We start from the raw sequence: 23425 nt of genomic DNA, 5'->3' as shown, positions 1-23425 counted from the left end.
TAAATGTTAGCTATTATTATTGTGATTATTATTATTGTAACACGGGTTGGCGGATCCAATTTGCCACCTATTTTTGAACAGCCCATGTACTAAGACTGGTTTTCAAATTTTTAACAATTGAAAAAAATCAAAAGAATACTCTTTCATGACATACAAAAATCATATGAAATTCAGATTTCAGTGTCCACAAATAAAATTTTATTGGAACATGTCCATGCTCATTCATTTAGCTATTGTCTACGGCTGCTTTCACACTGCAACAGCAGAATGGAGTAGGAGCAAAAAGACCAAATGTGTTGTTCTCATTACTTCACAAGGCTTCTTGGCATATTATGAAGAAGAGTGGAGTATATAGAATACTATAAATGCCTTCCAAGCTATGAATATGTTCAGTCAAAATCATATGCTCAAGTATTGATATAAGTATTTGTCAGTACTTATCTGAGTGAAAAGACATTTTTAGAAATGAAATATGTAAAATCTCATACCAATCAACATTAAGAGATGACATTTGCAATCAGTTTTGAAAAGGAGCATTAACTTTGAACCCCAATTAAGTGAAATTATCCACCAAAAAGTGTTCCATTCTTTTCATTAATAGATATATATTACCCAAAAAAGCACTCTTATTATACTTCATTTAGTCAATAAAGATTTGTAGAAACTTGTTTTCTCTCTAGTTATATAATATGCTCCATTTTGCCTCTTGGCTTGCAAATCCTAAAATATTTATTACCTGGGCCCTTATGGAAAAAGTTTACCAACCTCTGGTCTGGGAGATCTTTGCAGTCCCATTCAGCTCTGATATTCTATGAAACCAAATGTCCCATAGGTGTATAGAGATATAAATCAGTTGTCAAGTGCCATAAGTGAACGTTAAAACCAGATCAAATTGTGTTTTCTAGGTCGTATGTTGCTGAACGATTCTAAGAAAGGTCCTGCCCACTTACACTACCGGCGCCCTTATGGCTGTGCTGTCTTAAGCATCGTGGATGTTCTTCAGTCACTTTCTGAATTAAAGGAAGAAAAGGATTTTGTTCTTAAAGTTTACACGTGAGTAGAGGCAATGCATATCAGGTTACTCATTAATATGTGATCACCCATGTACATTGATACAAACTTTTATAACTACATTATAGAGTAAAGGTTTTACAGTTTTTTATTCTTCCTCTCAACATGGTTTCCTCTATCTTAATTACTTAATAATTAAGTTAATAAGTTAATGATCTAATGCCACCTCTGTGAAGTATTCTATATCAAATTCTCAAATTATTTGGGGGATCCAGTGGTATATGGTTTAATTAATTTGTCCCTTACAATACCATTCCACTCTCCCCACCCCCATCAAACACATTTTTTAAAAATCCCTCAGTTCATAGCTACATAATATAGCAAACCAAATTTCCTCATTAGCATCTCTCTGGCAAGATATTAATGGCATATTTCATCTTCTGTTTTTTGGATTTATGGTTTATCATTGTGTTGATGAGAATTACAAAGCCTTTCAGTTCTTAGTTTCCAATTTTTGGCAACCACAAAAAATACTGTTATTTGTTTTTGTACATCTAAATCCTTTTCCTCTTGCTTTGGTTTCTTTGAGGTCTAAGCCTAAGAGTGAGATAGCTGGGTCAAAAGATATTCATGGTTGGATAAGTTTCTGGTCAGTTTCAAATTGCTTTCCAGGATGGCCCAGCCAATTCACAATTCCAGGACCTGTTCTCTTATGCCTAGCTCTTCAGAGAATGATAATGAGTCATATTTCCCTGGCCTATTAAAAGAAAATCAAATTCTCTGAAGAAATTCACTCTCCATCAGTTTACCACAGGAGAATTATAAACTACATTAAATTGCTCATGGGACCAGAGTGAAAATGTGTTTATCAGCTAACTACCATTGCTCACAAAGGCAGTATACAGTGCCTCTTCTTCTTGACTGTGAGCAAGCAACTGGAGGAAGTGATTGAAGGGGGGAAAGTATAACAGAAAGGTAAAACTAACTACATTGTACATTAATTTATAAAAACTTTTGTGAAAATAAAAATGCTAAAAAATTCTCAGTAGTTATCTCCATGAATTTTCCAATATATTCTTTGCCACCTAAGAGAATTTAAAATCTATCCCTTCCCACTTATGGGTATTCACCTCTTTTTTAATAAACTAATCCTAACCATACTGAATCTATAATCTGATGAAGATTTTCCTAACACCATACCAAAATTTTCCTCAGTAGCTGATGCCTCATCTAACTCTTAGTTAATATTTATTCATGTTTCTACTTAGCTTACGTTTTGATACCATCAACTACATTTGACTTTTTTCAAAAACAAAATTGACAAAATCTGTTCTAAACTCATTTTGACTTCCTTTCCTGGATGTTTAAAAAGTGCTACATTTTGTTGTATCAAAGCTATCATTGAATGTTGGTTAATTGCATTGAAAACATGATCTGTTTTCTTCCTTCTATCATGGTGTTAGTGACAGACTATCATTATATACCAGAAGGTTATTCCAGCTGTTCGAGTCTACTTCTTTATCTATCTTCTTTTACAAAGAGCTAAATGGAATAGTCCATTTTCAGCTTCACCTTTCCCACCTACACATACTTTATTTTTTCTTCTTCCCATATATATCTACTTCTAATGACTTTAGTTGAAATTTTAATTTCAGATTGGAGTTCAATTGATGTATTTCTTAAGATATTTTTTTCTTCATTGGATTTTTGTACCTCTTTTTCCAATTGATCAATTTTCCTTTTTAAGCTATTTCCCCCATTTTTATTCAACCAGTCTTATTTGATTTTTTTTATTCCTTTTTGAGTTCTTCCAGAGCCTGAGACCAATTCCATTTTTTTTTGAAGTTTTGCTTGTAGTTGCTTGGATCCCATCATCCTCTGTTAGTACTGCTCTTTGCTCTTCCCCTCCCCCCAGAAGTTTTCCAGTTACATGCTTTGTCTGTTGTTTATGCACTTTCCCAGGCTTTTGGTTTTTGGAGAATTCTGTTAGCTGCTTTCCAATTTCTCTCCTCTTCTGGTTTATAGGGTTAAGCAGGATTAGCTAATGTACCTTGGGGCTAAGTCTTCAATGCAGCCATCCCCTGAGGCTTGAGATGGACTTTGGATTCTTTCCAGGCCTGGGTGGGTGTGACATTCCCTGAAGCTGGCCTAGCCCCTGTCTCAGGATCCTGAAGTTAGTCTACACCCTATTGCAGAGCCTAGAGTGGTGGTGGTGGTAGTGGGAAAGTGGGAGGGTTGTCCAAAGCTCCTCTGTATGCAATTTTGCTTCTGGTTCCCCCTTATCCTATGAAAATTGACTCTCTGACTACCTTTCAAGTTGTATTCAGTGGGAGAGCAACTCTGTCTTGCTGTTGGGTTGGAATTCCTGTCTTCTTGAAGTGCTTTTTTAAAGATTGATATAGAAGGATAGTTAAAACAGTTTTAGCTTTTGCTGCTACAAAGCCACCATCTTGACTTGACCAATTAATATATTTCTTGAAGTCGTGCTTTTAAGATTAAGTCCTTTAAAAGCAACAGCCAACCTTGATATTAATTCCAGTATGGCACTTTATAACAAATGGTATTGGAGTGACTTACTTCTCTATGAACTTAGTCAAGCTTTAAATTCTCAAAGACCAATGAGAGACACTTTCCTAGGGAAGGTGATACTTTTTAACTTTATTAAGGGGTAAATTGAGATTAAGTACAGGGATTTTTCCCATTTAGCAATACTATTTAATATGCAGACTTTCAAACAGGCCCCCTAAATGATTATTATTTGGAAAAATGGTTATTGTGGGCAGTATAAGATATTTCTCCTGTGACTAGTATATGACTTAAACCTACATATTATATCAGCATAATGTATCCAGCTCTTATTAGAAATATTTTTAAATGGGTTTCCAGGGGAAATGATATTTGTTATTGTGCTAGCGCTAGAAGCTAAAAGTATTTGCTCATAGCTAATTGACAGTACTACAAACATATACTAAAGACAAAATTTTGAAAAGATTTTTAAAAACCTTCAAATAGTTTTGATCACTGGAAAGTTTGTTTTTTCATTTAATTAGTACTTGATATCCTCATAGTTTTCTTTTTTAATATACAATCGTCACCAGGAGATAGAACCAGCTTTTGTGATTAAAGTACTAAAGCACTTAAGGTCCCACCATTAGAGATTCCTTCCTTTGGATTTGCCTTACTTCATATCTTCCCAGAAAGGATTGTTTTATTGTATTGATTAATAATGTCACATCCTCCACTAAAAGCAAATTATCGAGGACATATTACAGAAGTATAAGGGAAAGAGTATTTGAATTTAGAGTCTAATGACTTTGTTCCATCTCTGTCACTTTCTAGATGGAAAATGTTTGGCAAGTCTTAACCTCTCCATGTTGCCATTTATTTACCTGTAAAAGGAGAATGTAGGACAAATTCCGAGATATCGGACTCAAAGCCCACAGAATGCATGGGGGAAAACTTCAGAGAATATCTGGAATGACTAGAAAATTTTTAATAAAAGAAATAAAAATACAATACAACATAGGAATTGTTAATTTATGGTTTTCTAAGTCAATATATAAACTTCTGGCAATTTCTATTTGACCATAACTTAACTAGACTATATGACCTCCAGGGTCTCTTCCAGTAGTTAGTTTCTAATTCTATAAATCCTCTGACTCCTAGTAAACGACCTTCCATAGTTAGTGTGGTCAGAAAAATCCATCCCCCAATAATCATTCTATTTCTGTTCTCTGGGTGAAGAACTAAAGAGAAATACTTCAACTAAATATCGAGAGATAAATAATGTGGGTGACTTGGAGGACATTTGAGTAGTGAAAGAGGTCAGAAGCTAAATTTGGAGCAGAAAAATTTGGTGAAATTTGAGAGCAATTGAGAAAAATTATAAAAAGTTCTCCAGGCCCAGATTATGGTCCAAATTCAATATTTGGGATGAAAGATGAGTTAGATCAAGGACAGTTAAGGAGAATAGAGTAAGTACTAAGGAAGAGTTTTTAAAAATTAAAGAGGATCTGGTAGGTTTGAGCTATAAGACAGAATAGACTCAAGGAGAAATAGAAGATAGTCAGCAAGAAAAAAAAGAGAGGTAAATGCCTCAACTAGAGTGAACTGGCACTAGCTGCATGGCAATGGGGAAAGCTGTGGAGTTGTTGAGGTCAAGGAAAAGAAATCAAGTAGGATTTTCAAGGGTTTGGGAGATGATAATTAAATGTAAAGTTTAAAACATGTATTTAAGGTTGAGGCATAAACACAAACAAGTTTTGAAGTTCAACAAAAAAAAGACTGAAGATGTTCCATTTTGTTGAGCTAAACTTGTCAGATCTCAGTATTTATGAAAAACAGGGAAAACTTAAGTGGCTTATAATGACTTTGAGTTGTTTGTGTTTCTAACACAGCCACGTGACTGTTGTTGTTCAGACATGTCCTACTCTTCATGATCCAATGAACCATAGCACTCCACACCTCCACAGTCTCTCAAAGTCTGTCCAATTTAATGATTATTGTTTCCAATAACATCCTCTGCCATCCCCTTCTCCTTGTGTCTTCAATCCTTCATGACATCAAGGTCTTTTCCATTGCGTCCTGTTTTCTCAATATGTGGCCAAATTATTTAAGCTTCAGCTTCAGTATTTGGCTTTCCAGTGAATAGTCTGAATTAATTTCTTTAAGTAGTCCCAACATTTATGAAGTCTTGGACAATCCACTAAAAACCAAAGGGTTATAGGTTGTCAAAGGACAGCAGTGAGGAAGAGATTTTGTCATTAGCATAAACCACTAAACACCTGGAAGGAGGAAATAGCTGAGGATTGTCTATAATATTATAAGCAGAACAGAATAAGGCATGATATTATAGTAAATAATGGGCAACTTTACTCATATAAAAAAATCTCTCTCTCTCTCTCTCTCTCTCTCTCTCTCTCTCTCTCTCTCTCTCTCTCTCTCTCTCTCTCTCTCTCTCTCTCCTTTTTCTGTCCCTTTCTGTTTCCTCTCTTTTTCTCTCTCTCCTTTCTGTCTGTCTGTCTGTCTGTCTGTCTCTGAATCTCTCTTCTTGATTGGGCTTCATAATTTCATTTTTCAAAAGTTGGAGGTGTTTTTGGATCTGATTTTTGTTATCAGAGAAGAACTTATTGCTGGGGTGCATGTGATTAAGGGGGTAGAAGTAGAGAGTGGGGGAGAGCCCTTGACTCTGGACTTGCTCTGCCTCCAAAGTCTCAACTCAAGGAACCACTGGTGGTGCGTATACTGTTAGGGGACCCGTGTCTAGTACCCCTGTTTCATTTAACTACTTAACGTCATGGGTTTTTACAAAGGGATATTTACTTCAAAGATAGAGTGAGAACAAATATACATTTTCTCCAATTCCTCCAGGGCATACTCTTCCCAATACTACTTCAGTTTTCTGGAGAATAGGCTCAAAACTTCTTTTGAATGCTGTTGTTAAAAATTTACTGTTGTTACTACAGGGAGTACAAATTAGACCCTCTGGTTAAATCTATTATTTTATTTGTATTTGCATTCCTGCCCTCCTCCAGAATTAGTAATTATAACAGTAAAAAGGTCATTTCTCATGGTTCTCATATCAATTAACTATCTTATAATCTGATCTAAAGTAAGACACCGTATCTCATTTGACAGTTCTTTAAAGCAAAGGATATCTAAAACAAAACAAAGACAGGTTTGATCAACCTGCCTGCTTCAGAAATTAATTTGTTCAACAAATATTTGCATGTCAACTATGTGCCAAGTCCAGTGGTAGATATAATTGTTATAATACAAAATGAATAAGAAATAGTCCCTGACTTCCCAAAGCTCACGGGCTAGTGGGAAGAATAAGGGACAAACAAATGTCTATAATATAAGGCAGAATGAGATGAAGCCCATAAGACAGATATAAATGAAGTACTACTTGGGTTCAAAGGAGAGAAAATTAGTATCCAGTTGGGATTATCACTGAAAATGGACTGAACGAGGTGGCATTCGGCTGGGTCTTGGAGGCTGAGATGAGTTTCAGAATGAAAAATGGAGTAAGAGGAGGGCCTTCCAAACAGACAACATGAGCAAAGGCAGGAAACTACAAAGGATTTTGGAGAAGTAGCAAGTGTTGTTCCTTTTGGTGTACAAGGGGAAAGCTGGAAATGAAAGTTAGTCTCATCTGAGGACTACTAAATGCCAGGCTTAGTACAAAGGAATGGTAAAACAGTCAGAAACCACTGAAGCTTTTTGAGCAACAGTGATGTGATTATAGTATGCATTAAGATTAATCTAGAAACATAGCTAACGTTTCGCATGATTTCATTTGTAAAGTCAATGTTATAATGTTTTACTTCTTAGTGGGTGGGGTGGGGTGTGAGAGAGAAAGAGAATTTGGAACTCAAGTTTTTTCTTAAATGAAAGTAAAAAAATTTTACAATATAATTGGAGGAGTAGCTAAGTGGCTCAGTGCATAGAGAGCCAGGTCAAGAGATCTTAGGTTCAAATCTGACCTCAGATACTTCCTAGCTGTGTGACCCTGGCAAGTCACTTAACCCCCATTGCCTAACCTTTACTGCTCTTCTGCCTTGGATCTGATACTAGGTATTGATTTTAAGACACAAGACAAGGATTTAAATATACATTTATATATATATATGTATACATATATATATATAATTTGTCAATATTTAATGAAATAAATAGACTTAATGATTAATCTGGAAGTTTTGTGCAAGAGAGATGGAAGGAGAATCAGTCTACTCTAGAGGATATTAAGAGGTTGTTTCTCTAGAGCTGACAAGACATGATGATTACAAGACTGTGACATGGGCAGGGTAGGGAAGGGTAGAAATAGGACAGTGTTTACAGAGCTAATAAATTAAACATAAGACTCATTTTTGTTTCATCCTTCCATGTGAGGTCACAAATCTTCTCTTCTCCTTGCTACCTAAAAGTGGATATTCATTCTTAAGATGCTTTGTGCCACAGGGGCAGCCAGTTGGCTGCCCTGACCTAAAGACACAAGGTCCTACATTCAAATCTGACCTCAGACACTTTCTAGTATGACCCTTAGTGAGTCACTTAACCCATTGCCTTGCCCTTACCATTCTTCTGCCTTAGAGCCAAAACAGACTCTAAAATGGAAGATAAGGGTTTTTAAAAAATAAAAAGGAATAAAAAAAGAAAAAAATGCTTTGTGCCACATTGATTCTTTCTTTAATGGATAAGAAAAACTTTGTGCCACTGAGGTAGTCTTTTCAGCAGGTATTCTGCTTTTCATCTCCAGGTCCCTGAGTTCTTCCACAGTGTCTTGCATGAAATAGATAGGTAATCAAGCTTATTAATTGATTGATCTATGTTACTCCAATAAGATAAAGGAGACACAGTAAAATCCTCAATGTTTCATCAGCACCTCTAAGGTTTTTTTTACTTCTTTTCCAAATGACTCAACCTATGTGCCTTTCAAATAGAATGACAAGACAGAGATTTGCCTAAATGACAAAAAAAAAGCAAAATCAGAACCTTTTTATCTGTATGATATGGCTATAGTATGGTACTCCTGCTATCAACCATATAGCTTACTATGTGCCAGCACTGTGGATATAAAGAAAGCAAAATGGCCCTTGTTCTCAAAAAACTTGTAGTCTTTTTTTTTTTTGAGATTGGGTCTCTCTGTCTAGCTTGGCTGGATGGATAGTACCACTCACAGGGTTAATCCCAATGCTGACGAGATGGAAGCCCTGTTCTTTTAACCCCTCCATAGTCAACTTGTTGGCACACCATTGCCGGGGCATTACCATTATTAGTATCAAACTTAGGACACACACCACAAACTCTATGGAAGCTCAGAATTCTTCAACTCAAGCAATCAAACCTTAGCCTCCCTCAGTGCCATGGGTGACAGACATGCACCACCATAAATACCTGACAGAGAGCTTCTGTTCTAATGGTGGAGGCAACAGATTCAGACATTAGTACATCCAATATAAATGTAGAGTAGATATGATGTAGCCTTAGAGAGGAAGGCACTAGTAGCTGGAAGGATGCAGAGGGGATGGATGGAGATTGGGAAAGACCTCCCAGGAGGTTAGAAGACAACTTTGTTAATTCATCCCAAAGGGTTCTTTTGGGAACTCCTGAGAAGTGATTCTTGAATTGAGTCTCATCATAAGCCAGAGAGTCTGAAAGTCAGAGATTAGAAAGGAGAGTCCCTCATTCTAGGCATGGGAAAACAGCCATTGCATAGGTACAAGAACAGAAAATGGAAGTGATCGTGAGAAACAGCAAAAAAATCCATTATAATTGGCCCATAGAGTTTGGGGAGGGAGGTAATTAATGTATTTTTAAAAACTGGAAAGATGGGAAGATTATGGAGAAATTTTAATTCCAGAATTGACATTTGAATTGACATTAGAAAGGAGCCACTGGAATTTATGGAATAGGGGAATGGCATGATCATAAACAAGTTTTCAGAAAATCAATTTGATAGCTGTGTAGAGGATGAATTGGAGAGGGGAAAAATAAGGCAGAAAGATCAATTTAAAACTTATTGCAGGGGCAATAAAGTGGTTCAGTAGCTAGAGAACCAGGTCTGGAAACAGGAGGTCCTGGGTCCAGATCTGACCTCAGATGCTTCCTACAAATCACTTAACCCCATTTCCCTAACCCTTATGCTCTTCTGTCTTAGAAAGTAGGGCTTGGGGGAGAGAGGGGGGGGAAGGAAGGAAGGAAGGAAGGAAGGAAGGAAGGAAGGAAGGAAGGAAGGAAGGAAGGAAGGAAGGAAGGAAGGAAGGAAGGAAGGTATTGCAATAGTCCAGGCTCACTGGTCATAATGAAAGAATTGTAATACTCCTTCCTATAAGGTTTGTTCCCATGGGCCTGGCTTTAGAGTGCAGATGGAACTAGTGCTCCAACTCCCTAAAATCAGTATAGCTCTGATTCATCAGAATTTGAATTCTCTAGAATAGTATATGTACAACAATTTGGTATCATTTTCAAATTCGGTGTCATTTTGTGAGTACAGTGAGACCTGGCTAGGAGACAACCTTTCTTTTTTCATCCTAAAGTGTTCTTTTGGTTCTAATCCAATTTTAGAAAATAAATAGTGCAGGCAATTACAGAGGTTACTCCATTTAGTGAGAGGGTGTTGGAATGGGGGAGGGAAGTGTCCCTGAACTAGGAATTTAATATAAGAAGACCCCAATATATTGCTCCCCAGCCTTTTTGGAGTCATGACCCTTGAACATTATTTGTTTTAGTGTCACCCTGTGGTTAAATTGCCAAATGGCACATTTTTGATTTAGAGTAGATTAAAATTAATTTGACTTGAGAAAAAAACATCTAACTTGAATATTGCTTGTAGAAAATAAAAGTATGGATTAAGCATTATTCCTTGGTGTGAAATCTAAGATGTGTTTAGACATATTTGGTAGAAATACAAATGTATTTTTATTTAATAAGTTATCATCAAAGTAAGAGTTTTTTGTGAATTTACAATTACTGTATTTGCCCATTTATAGGATATCTTCAAGCACAGATCATACTTCTAAAGTGACTTATGTCACAAGAAAAAAACATATGAGTACATACTGAAAAATTGATTATATACTGCCCTCCACTTTTATACAAGTTATATTTGGGAGAAAAGTGTGATAAGTGTTCAGGCCAAGCCACCATTTTGGAGGAAGAAATATAATTCTTGAATCTGATATTACCTCGTTTGCTAAAAATGTGAACTCAGGTTTAGTCATTAGTCATAATGTACAAACTATACTAAAACTGACAATGTGACATTTACAAAACATTTACTTTTGTTAAATTCTTTGAGTCATAATTTTATTAGTGTGGTTAATCTCGCCACTGATCCAGATGAAAGGAATTCTTAGTATCATGAATAGTTGTGACCAAAATCTTCATCCCCTCACAATCGACATTCTTGTTTTAAAACCTTTCTAACATTTATCAAGATTGTAGATGTTCCAAGGCCCATATTGAAGGATTATATTCTTGATAATTTGCAAAGGTTTTGCTATGAAATCACTGAGAAATAAAACCCATCTATGTGATATCAGTAAATAAAAAGTGTATTGTGCAGCCCTTCAGCCCTTCATTCAGAAGATATACTCTAAGAAGAAATTAGGGAATTGGCAACTTTGCCAGTAGAGGGTCTTTTGAAGGAACTGGAGATATTTGATTGGAGAAATGAAAAGTGAGGGGTATTATAATAACTGACATAGGTAAAATGGATTTAACAGGACTTAGTTGACCCCAGAGGGAAGAAGGAATGGATGTTTCAGATAGGAAAATTTCAGCATGATATAAGAAAAAACTTCCTAATATTTAAAGCAGAGGTTCTTAAAGTATGGTCTATGGACTGCTTGGAATCCCCAAGACCCTCTCAGGGGTCTGCAAGGTCAAAACTAAAAAATACTAAGGGACTTGGCTTGTTTCACTCTTGTTCTCTCACAACTATACAGTGGAATTTTTCAGAGGCTACATGATCTGTTAATTTAGCTACAAACATGAATATTGAGTTACTATCTCATCTGCAGAATTGTAGTTTTGCCTTAGAAATGGCCAAATCTACAGATGTGACTATACTTGTAGTTTCACTAATATCCATCTGATATTAGCACCAACTAATCTTTGAAGAACATCTTTTATGTGTATGCTTGTCAATAAACACAAGTGGTGCTAAAATATTCAAAGTATTGAATAATGTTTTGGAATCTCAGAATTGATCCTGGTACATCTGGGTTGACATTTACTCTGCTGGTACAATAGCCATGGTAGTTAAAACTGCTGGCACCTTAGCACAAATCCAGGCAATGGGAAAATTGTGCTAGGAGTCATTGTGTTCTTCAACAACACAAAACACAGTAAAAAAAAATACCAGTTTCATTTAAGAATGTCCTTGATGAGGCAATAAGCATGAATAGTTTTATTAACTCTCAGCCCTTGAGTATACATCTCTTTTATCTTCTGGGCAATAAAATGGGAAATATGCATAAAGCCCTTCTGCTGCCTGCCATAATAAGAGTCTTGTCTCAAAAGAAAAACACGTGTATAATCATTTGAGTTACAAGCAGAACAAGCTGCTTTTTTCCCTGGAACGCCATTTTTACTTGAAAGAATGATTGACAAACAAACTGTGGTTATTCAGACTTAGATATTTGGCAGACATTTTCTTGAAAAATGAACTTCAAGGAAAACAACTGACAATATTTGTTGCCAATAATAAGATTCAAGCTTATGAGCAAAAATTAGAATTTTAGAAAACTCATATCTACCACAGTCAGCTCTCAGTGCCTAAAGACACACTGATGAGATTGATGATGTTATTTACAAATGTGATTTTTTGATATTGTATAATGAAATGTGTCAATATTTGGAAGCTCTGCATAACTCAGTGAACCAGTATTTTCCAAATGACTAATGCATGATGTCATTCAAAGAACAAGATAAACTGATAAATTTTAAAGTAAAAGTATGAAAAGATGATTGGTATGGTTTCAGATTCCATGTTGCAACTAACTTTTAAGAAACTATTACTTCTCAAGTTTTGATATAGCATAAAAAATATAGATATCCACGATTATCTGAAGAGGCTATTAAAATACTCCTCCTTTTCTCAATTCCATACCTTTGTGAGGGAAGATTTTCTCTAAATACTTCAACCACAACAGATTGAAATGCAGAAACAGATATGAGAATACAACAGTCCTCTGTTAAACCAGGCATTAAAATAGTTTGCAAAAATGAAAACAATACCAGTCTTTACACTAATATTTGAATCTTTAAAAATAGCTATTTCAAAAAGATCTTATTTATGTTATCATGTAATAGGATTATAATTTTAAATGAATTAAATTAATAAATTTTTATAAATCATCAGTTCTACTAAGATGACAAATATCAGCAGATATATTCACATAAACAAAAGCTCTTTGAGGTCTTCAACAATTTTTAGGTTTTTAAAGGAGTTCTGAAATTAAAAGTTTGAGAATTGCTGAACATAATAGAAATTGAGCTATCCATGAGTTTTTTCCAACTGTAAGATTCTTCTGTTGATATGCAAACATATTAAGCTCTTTTTAAGAGAGAGGATTGTTTCTATAGTAGCAGTGCAGGTAAAAAAAATGCTATAAGCTTTTTTAAAAGACCTTCAATTTGGGTCTAAAATCACTGCTTGGATTATTTGGATTTTGCTCTTCATCCAGTTCCATTTTCCATGCCCATATGTCTCTGAGATGAATTTATTTCACCATGAGAAATACTTTTTACAAAAATAAATGGAGGTGGACCTAAATTTGCACAATCCGTGGATATCTAACTGACTGAACAGAAATTGAATTCTATTTCTAATGTACTGAAGGGAATTCCCAGTTTCAAGGAATACTATTGTGACTATTTTCATAAAGCAAATTATTATCTTCATTTTTTCCTGTAAATCCAGATTTTCATATGGGGACTTTTCAAAAAATTAAGTACAAAGGGGAGGAACCAAGATGCTAGAGTAGAAGCAAGAACCTAGCTGAACTCCCTGAACATTCTCCTCCAAATAACTTTAAAATAACATCTCTAATTGCCCATACATTGTTCTGGGTCACACTTCCAGGATGAAAATGAGTGTTTATGGTTGTCAGTCCCAAGAGAACACAATGCCTGGTCACAGTTCCAAAGCAGAGAAGAGAACTAGTTCTTGTGGCTTCAGGAGAGGAGAGTACCTGGTCACAGGTCCAGGGTCAAGAGAAGTACTAAAACAAATACCTGCAGAGAATCAAAAGCCGCTCCTGGTGAAAGACCTAAGCACAAAACCAGTAGAGCAGTAACCATACCTCTCCCCAGATCATAGCCTTGGAAGCACTAAAAGTTTGAAGATCCCCAGAACTAGCTCTCAAAACAACAGCATTAAAAACCCTGAAACTTGAAACTGTACATTCCTATCCCCAAGTGAGCACAGTCTGACTTTAACATAGAGTTCAAAGATAACAAATATACTGAGACAATGAGCAAACAACAACAACAAAATAACCAAAAAAGCTACTACAGTATTAGGGAAGACCAAGACATAAACTCAGAAGAAGGAAATAGTATAAAATAGATATAAACATTCCAAGAAAAATTCTAAGTAGACTCAGGCCCAACAAGACTTCCTTGAAGAATTAAAGAAAGAAATGAGTGATAGAGGGAAAATGAGGAAAGAAATGAGAGTGATGCAAGAAAATTATGAAAAGAGAATTAAGAGTTTGGCAAAAGAGATACACAAGAAAGAAATATTGAAGAAAATGCCTTTCAAAACAAAATTGGTCTTAATAGAAAAGGCAGAACAAAAGTTCACTGAAGAAAAAAACTCCTTCAAAAGCAGAATAGACCAAATGGAAAAAAGAGGTACAAAAGCTCACTGAAGAAAATAATTTCTTCAAAAATTAAAATTGGGCAACAAGAAGAAAATGATTCCATAGTCATAAAGAAATGATAAAATGGTAAAAAGAATGAAAAAATTAAAGAAAATGGGAAATGTCTCAACAGAAAAACTGACCTAGAAAATATATTGAGGAAGAATAATTTAAGAATTATTGGATTATCTGAAAGCCCTGGTTTTTAAAAAAGCCAAGACATCATATTTCAAGGAATTATAAATAAAAATGCCTGCTGAGATCAGTGAGATTTCCTTCTGTAGTTACCTACCATATAGTATGAAACTGAATATTTTTTATCTTACTTATCAAGAAACCATACTTTTAAGTGATCAGCAGACAAATCAACACTTTTTTCAGTGTAATATTTTTGGTACACACAAATTAGAAAATTTCTTCAAGATTTAAGCAGATATTATATGGAGAATCATGGGTAGGCAGAAACCATAGGCGCCCAATCAGAAAGGTTAATATTAGCCCATTTCTGTTGAAAGACTGATTTTTGTGCCATTGTTTAAATCAATAATAAGAAATTTATTAGCAATAATGTATGTTTTTCTGTGATCAAATGATATTTGTAAAGCATTTAGCATAGTGTCTGGCACAGAAAAGGTGCTATAAAAATGCCTGCTCCCTTCCCTTATGGTCCCTGACTGATACGCAAAATAAAAACTGGTAAATTCTCTTTCATTTGCATTATGAATTTGATTTGGTTAGATATTTTTAATGCTGCTCTCCCTTTTCCACATTGCAAGATTCAGTAGCATGAATTCACTGATAATGAACAGAAATTAGCTCAGCCAACAGGTATTTATTGAACACCTGCTATGTACAATGCATTAGCCGTGAAGGTTAATACCTAGAATTTAGCTTGACAGTGAGTAAGACCTTAATAAAAACCATAGTAAACTATGTCATCACAGGCAGATAAAATTTTAATTTAGATCCAGCAAAAATGGAATCAGATGCTAAATGTATTTAAGACTTTAAAAGTTATAATCCAGTTGGCAGTATTAAAATATAACCACACACAAGCCTGGCGAATTCCTATGGATATATACTTCTTAAAAGCTTCTTTATTCCCAGCTGATAGGCAGTTCCAAGACTGATAGTTCATTTTCTTGATCCTTTTTAAAGTGCAGAAATATCAAGAAATGTTTATTTCTAATTTAGATCACTCCACAACCCCTTCTCAAAGTCAACATTTAGTGATCACCTCCTATGTGATGAGAAATTGGAACGATTCCAAATTAGAAAGCAAGGTTACCCAAGTTGAGTGATACCAGGACTGGAGCCCAGATGAGTGGCTGTTGACAGTAATATAGAATACCTATCACTAGGCAGTTTCAGTCAGCATTACTGTATGGCTTTCTCAAATGCTCAGGGATTACAAACCAGAGACTAGCCCTATAATTTGGCAGTGGGCCTTTCATGACATCTCTCAAGAGCTTTAGAGGGTATAAAGAGCAATGGCCCCTTAGATAGTTACCAGTTCAATCGGTCCTAATCAACTCGTTATTTGTTAGACCATAACAATCACCTGAAATTTCATTCTGTGCAGAAATTTAACCTTTGGGTCTGAATTAATTATCTACCATGGAAATCACTTATCTACTACTCTTCCTTCTCTGGTGGAAACCCAAGTCATTCCAATAGACTATTGTTAGTCGGCAATCTAGTCAACTACAATTAAGTTAGTCAATAACAATTAAGGACTTATTCTATGCCAGGCACTGTGCTAAACCCTGAGGAAACAAAGAAAGCAGAAAGATGATCTTTGCCCTCAAAAATCTCATATTCTAATGGGGGACACAATAAACAAAAAAAAAGTACATATGAGATATAAGGGAAAGATGAATCAAAGGAAGGAATGGACGGTGATGGGACCCAGGAAGGGCCTCTTCAGAGGGTGATATTTGAATTGAGTCTTACAAGGAAAACTAATAAGTGGAAGTGAGAAGAGAGAGTATGACAGGGATGGGGAAATAGCCAGTGAGAAGGAAAGAGTTAGAGATGGAGTATTACATGTAAAGACTAGTAAAAAGTCCAATATAAGAATATTGAGAAGGGGCCAGGTTGTAAAGAGCTTTAAAAGAAAAAGAAAAAAATGTTTAAACATTCTCTTTGAGTTCCAAATTTTCTCCATCCCTCCTTACCTATTGAGAAGTCAAGCAATATGTGGAATCATGCAAAACATATTTCTATATTAGCCATGTTGGGGGGAAAAAAAGAAAGATGGGTCAGCTGCTGTGGGGTGGGCCAGCCTCCCACAGGGGATGGGGTCTTGGATGTGGGATGGTGTCTGCAAAATGATGGATGGGACACAGCTTTCGCATTCAACCCACAGCACAGGTTTCACAGGTCTGGCTTTATTTTATACCCTCATGATCACACATCTCCTTGGCACATAGTTTCATTCTCAACATACATGTTTCCATGGAACCTAACAACAGACAGGAAGCCTAGGGAGATAGTCAACGAAACATTGTTGCTAAGTACAGGATCAGAGGGTAGAATCAACATGACCCAGATATAGGTTAGGGAATTCAGAGCACAGAAGTTTTTATGCCTAGAAAAGAGGGGCCTATCTAAGTGGGTATATAAGAATCCTTAGGTTTAATTTTATAAGTGGGCTTTCCTGCTAATATCCAGGGGGGACAGAATGGGACATCTGTATTAACCTTGCAAGCATGTGGCTCTCATCTATTTTTCCTGGGACTAAGTAAGAATAATAATCATAGCAATTCCAATAGTAAGGAGTTGTTAATGATGAAAGTCACTTAGGGGGGTTTCAGTGGGTGTTTCCATCCTTCCTGGGGACTGCTTTGCAGTCCCTGGTTTCCACATGGACCATGTAAAACACAGTGGTCTTTGATGACTCCCTGCATTCAGCTAGGTGGCTTAGTGGTTTGAGAGCCAGGCCCAGTGATCAGAAATCCTGGGTTCAAATTTGACCTCAGACACTTCCTCACTGGATGACCCTAGGCAAGTCGCTTAATCCCTATTGCCTAACCCTTACTTCTCTTCTGCCTTGGAACCAATACACACTGTTGTTTCTAAGATGGAAAGTAAGGGTTGTTCTTGTAAAAAGAAAGAAAAAAAGCAACAAACACAAAGAACATGAAAAAATATGCCCATCTTGACTCAGAGTTCATCAGTTCTCTCTCTGGAGGTGAATAACTTTTTTTTATTATGAGTCTTTTGGGGATTGTCTTGGACCATTGTATTGCTCATAGTAAGTCATTCACAGTTGATCATTACAATATTGCTATTACTATGTGCAATGATCTTCTGGTTCTGCTCGCTTCCCTTTACATCTGTTCATCTAAGCCTTTCCATGTTTTTCTGAAATGATCTCTCATTATTTCTTATTATTTCAACAGTATCCTATCATTTAGACCACAACTTGTTCAGTAATTCACCAACTGATGGGAATCTCCTTAAATTCCAATTACAACTCCACCAATGATATATTAGTGGCCCAATTTTTCTACATCCCCTCCAGCATTTATCACTTTCCTTTTCTGTGATATTAGCCATTCTGATGTGTGTGAGGTGGTACCTCAAAGTAAAAGAGAGAATTATACATATGATCCTGGGGATAATAGGGAACCATCAGAGTTTATTGAAGATGGAAGAGGAGTATTACATGGAAAGACATAAACTTTAGGAAAATCTTTAGAAAAAACTTTGGCAGTTTAGTGGAAGGTGATTTGGAATAGAAAGAGACTTGAGGTAAGAAAACCAACTGGAAAGCTATATTTGAACTGGTAAGACCTGTACAGGTATGGTGGCTGTAAGAATAGAGAGAAGAGGATCCATTTGAGAAATATTGTGGTCCTGGCAAGAGATTGGATCTGTGTGAGGAAGATAGCCTTATTAATATTTTCCATGAATAACATCTATTAGTATTTGTGAAGGATTTCATTATTGGTTAATTAAAAATATAGTACAAAGGGTCAAAATGATCAAATGAATTGCAAATCTCTCATCTATAAAAACTGAAATTTGGATTTTTTTAAATAAAGGAATACCAGATCACAGTATTAGACATATCTCATCAATATGTCATAGCTTAAATGAATCCATCAGCATGCTTTTTTTTTAAATCTTCATTATTCACTTGAATATATTATACTGGTAGAAAAGAATAAAATTATATTCAAATAAAGTGCTAATCTCTCTAGTTTAAGAGATAAAGGCTGATACACAAAGTTAGGAAACTTGACACTTTTAGAGATCTGGTAGATAGCCAGAATCTGGTAGGAAAATTGCTAAGTGACAAGAAGCAGGTGTCAGGAAGAATTCAGAATTAAAAAGGCATATCAAACAAGAACTGATCCATAGTATGAACAATCAGAACACTTGTTTTCAATGTATATTAAATTATTTTTAAAAGAAAGATTATCTCAAGCAGAAGAGGGGACATTCGTATGAAAATAAATGTGTTTTTATAAAGTTTTTCAGCCTTTCTCATGATGCTGGTGATCCCTGGCACATTGGAGAGGTTTTAAAATATTGATTGATTTATTGATTATTGCCTAATGCTCAGCTTTTATGGCTTATAGATTCTATGGTGAAATTATTTGCAAATGTAAAAAAACCACAACTATAAACTCAAGTGCTTAAGAAAATAAAAGATTTAATTTTACTTTTAAAACTATTTAATATAAAGCCACAAAAATGGAAGTAAATGTTCACATAATTAATAGTTTCTATTATTTTTCTGTATTTTTCAAATGATTATACAGGATGTCCCAAAAGTTTTAGTGTTGTTTTAATCTATTAAAGCTTCCTTATTTTGAAAAATAAGCCATATTTATATGAATTTTCTTTATTTCTCTGTCCTCTGTTTTATTCCTGGATGGGAATGACTCAAAGTCTCATTGATTTTTAACATTTTACCTCATTTCTCACTCTTGCCTGACAACATGAACCTATCCTTGTGTCCTCGGTACTTTGAAAAGCTCTATTTCATGATGTTTCTTTTCTTCATGTTTGCATTAGAACCATTTTGTCCTTCACAACTTTGTAAATGATTTTTGAGGCAAAGATGGTTATGATACTTGTTCTTTACACAAGTAAAGGCTTCTATCAGTAAAAGTTATATATCCATCCAGGGACCTGGAACACATATTATTACATTCTATAATTACATTCCAGTTGGCAATATAGAAATTAATAATGTATTTATGCTATATTGTCATGTTTTCATGGAAAACTAAACATAAAGGGAAAGTGGAACATTAATAGCATCTTAACTTATTCCAAACTCTCCCCAGAGGTACCCAACTCCTAGAAGTGCTAGCAAATAATCCCTCTGATTTTGTTCAATTGTGATATATAAATTAATAGAGAAAATGGATGCCTAATTTGATTTGTTTTAGAATGCAATCAGTGCTCATGCCCTCTGCATACTAAATTCATTATTGACATTCAAGAGTCCATAGACACCAAACAAGGGAAAGTCTGAAAGATATACCCCAAAAATTAGTTGTTTCAAATGTATAGTTGGAATTTCCTATATGTTTTTAAAAGATTTCGACATTAGCAACAATATATAGAATTCTTTAATGATAGCTCTTGGTTTGGGATGGAGAGGAATGGAAGGAGGATTTGTTTTTAAGTTGACAGAATTAAAGTTATTCTAGATGTGATTCCAATAACTTCTTTAGCCCCCGTAATTGCCTGCTTATCAGTCTGATGATAAGAAACCCCAAAACACAAGATGCAACACAAAAACCCCAAGTGGATGTTAACTTATTTACTGAATGTGTAGAGCATGGTTTAAAGTTTGTAAATTATTTGGGAGAGACATTATTTGGGCCATGAGCACCCTGAATAGCACCTTTAGAGTAGAGTGGAGTGTTTGGGGGTTTGGGGGTGGGTTTTGTTTTGTTTTATTCTATTTGCTAACTTTGTATTCCAAATTCACGAGACTCTTGTCCAAACTTCCAAAGAGCTATAGCTGTATGTGTATTACCATCTTGCTGGAAAGATATAAATGATGAGATCAAGAGATGATATTTCATAGACTTCAGCCCATTGTCTTGAGTCAGCCAAGGATCGAGCTTCTCAGCCCTGAGCTTGGTCCCTTCTCATAACCATATAGCTTTAGGTTTTGAAGGAAAAAATTGATAAGAATGGCATAGCTCACTTGGGAAGCTGAAGTTTCTCCTGCAAATAGGAAGATGCTAGAAGACACCAGCTCGGAACTTCTACTTTATTCACGGACTTGCATCCTGGCTTTTGCTTCTTAGACCAGGGGAAATTGCACAGCCCTGATGCAATAGGGTTTTAATTGAAAGGGTTTGGGTACCTCCATCAATAGTTATATTCCTTCATCTTGCTATAAAACCAAGAACACAGATGATTCATTCCAAGATTTAATCATATTAAATTTGTTTTCAGGTGTATAAGTTTTAGATGATGTCTACATCTTCTGGTTTTTCTGGTATGGCTAGTGATGACAAAATTATCTATCCATTTAGAAAGCAGTTGCTGCTAAATAAATAAATGATGGGGAGGACAAATAAGCCCCTTTAATCTTCAGTTTCTGTGATTTAAAACAAAATCCTAAATTTACTCATTTTATAGTTTAGAGAACTTACAAGTTCTTAGGAAGAGCATCAGTACCATTAGACAGTATATATTGTTACTTAATCTAAAATCAACCAAAACATTTGTTTATAAGAAAAGTTTCATAGTTCAAGTTATTTATTGGCTAGGTTAAATAGGCTCAAAAGATACCAAAATAAATGATTTGCCTGTTTTGAGGGGAAGATCCCTTTAGATGTTATCTTTATTTGGTGAGCACCATTTTAAAAAATAATTTTAAGCCCTTCCCTTCTGTCTTAGAATCAATACTATGTATTGGTTCCAAGGCAGAAGAGTGATAAGGGCTAGGCAATGGGGGTCAAGTGACTTACTCAAGGTCACAGTTAGGAAGTATCTGGGACCATGTTTGAACCCAGGACCTCCTATCTCTAGACCTGGCTTTCAATCCACTGAGCCACTTAGGTACCCCCTAAAAGGCATTTCTACAGAAATTTGGGGTTGTGGAATAAAAAGAAAAGGTAAATAAAATTAATTGTTCATGAAAATTGTTGACTTTTAATGGAGATATAAGTTGTCTTGCTACTTACATTTCATGAATAAAATAGATTTTCTTTGAGATTCTTTTGGATAGTTTTGAAATAAGAATTTTTTTGTTTACACTCAATAATAGATCTTGTGGTAGATGAGGTTAGGAAGGTGATGGTTTATTGCTGTGTATGGCTGGTCATTTGGGCAATATAATAATAGGTGGCAGAGATTTCTCAGTTTTTCAGACACTGTTCATAAAATAGTTTGGCCTAAATGTGGTCTTAATAAATGCACTGCTTGTAGATAGCAGCCTTGAAATGATTAAGGTCACCACAGTATTAGAAATCACTATAGTAGTCATGAATACATTTGTCCAACTAAATTTAAAAGCAAAAAATGTTAGTAACAAAAAAAGGAAAAGACTGCTTGTTATAGAGAAAAAGATAATGCATTTGAAAAATACAAAGCAAATACTTCTAAAAGTGAAATATTATATTAAATTAATGCTGAAAAGGGGCAACTAGATGGTGCAGTGGACAGAGGGTGGGCTTAGAGTCAAGAAGACTCATCTGAGTTCAAATCTGACCTCAGACACTTTCTAGCTGTATAAGCCTGGGCAAATCACTTAACCCTATTTGCTCCAGTCTTCTTATATGTAAAATAAGCAGGAGAGGGAAATGGCAAACCCCATCAGTATCTACCAAGAAAACCCTACAAGAGGTCATGAAGAGTTAGTCATGACTGAAATGACTCAACAACTTTAAAAGACTAAACAAGAGTTCCTCCCTTGCTATGTCTATAAATGAAGTCAAGTTGGTGGAAGAGTTGTAATAGGAATGTTTGTATCTGGGAGAAGAAGCAAGAAAGATCTCTTTAGTTGGGGGAAGATGAACCAGAAACCCTGACACACTAGCTCAATGGACAGGACCTTACTTCTAAGCCTCATCTTGTAGCTTCCTATTTTAAGTAATTATTTGTGCTTACTAGCAACTAGTTAGTCCATGTGTGACTGGTCCAAGGATGGGAAGCCCCTCTCCATCCACCAGCCTCTTCTTTCCACTGTCACAGTGCAACTATTTGCAAACAAATGCACCTTCAGATACTTTCTTGGTGCAGGTAGAAAGGCCAAGTCGGTGAAGCAACAAAGGACCATAACCCTCATCTGAGGATAAAAGCAGTAGGAGCAATGATTTAAGGCTTTGGTTCCAACCCAGCCTCGCTCAAGCAGATACATGTTTCTTTATTCGTACCACCATCATGTATGGTGAGAGAATGGCAAAAGGGAGTTCACTAGACTTAAGTATGGAAGAAAAGTAGAGGCCTTCACCATTCTACCCCTACTTTGTCATGTTACATGGACCCCCAATACATTTCCTCTCTTGCCACTCTTCAAAAAGCCCTAGACACAAAAGGAAAAAGTCAAGACCCTCAAGGCATTACAGAAACATCATTGCAGTAGCATGGAGTGTGCTAGCAATAGCTCTTGCCATTTCACCAAAGGCCAATTGTTAAATTTTCATTGTGAACATTTACAGAATTTGATAACAATTGATAAACACCACTAATTAAGGTTTGATTTATTATTTTATTGATCTCTAGGCTTAAGAAAGTAATGGAAAAATGTTAATAATGAAGATTAAACTTAAAAATGTGTCAAGTGTACAATTTCTTTCAGAGTGCCTTTTGTTAAATATTTACTAGTATACTCCTCTTGTACTCCCAGTCAGATGTCTTATCCTCAGGAGGCAAGGTATAGCTGTTTAATAGGACTTCTAATACTGACTGCTTTGCCCAAGCTAGGACACTCTTTGACACCAGGGTGAAATTATAGGCCAGGGCCAGGTTGGAAAAAGGTAGTTGTTATCTTGTTTACAAGAGTGTAACTAGGTTGCATGGCAACCTTATGCTTTCCACCATCCCCATCTGAAGGACCT

The 23425-nt window shown here is 35.6% G+C and overlaps 1 protein-coding gene across 6 annotated transcripts in view; it reads left to right on the top strand.

Annotated features, from left to right (window-relative positions):
- The window catches only part of DOCK3 (dedicator of cytokinesis 3), a 604983-nt gene that overhangs the window by 445979 nt on the left and 135579 nt on the right, over nt 1-23425 (top strand). For all 6 annotated transcript variants that reach the window (XM_056805016.1, XM_056805021.1, XM_056805018.1 and 3 more), the window contains exon 12: nt 906-1053. In XM_056805016.1, the coding sequence (XP_056660994.1) occupies nt 906-1053 (148 nt within the window). The remainder of the gene's footprint in view (nt 1-905; nt 1054-23425) is intronic.

The sequence above is a fragment of the Monodelphis domestica genome, chromosome 7 (genome assembly GCF_027887165.1).
Source record: "Monodelphis domestica isolate mMonDom1 chromosome 7, mMonDom1.pri, whole genome shotgun sequence".
NCBI lineage: Eukaryota > Metazoa > Chordata > Mammalia > Didelphimorphia > Didelphidae > Monodelphis > Monodelphis domestica.
Note: the sequence above shows the minus strand (reverse complement) of the source record. Positions and strands in the feature narration are given on the sequence as shown.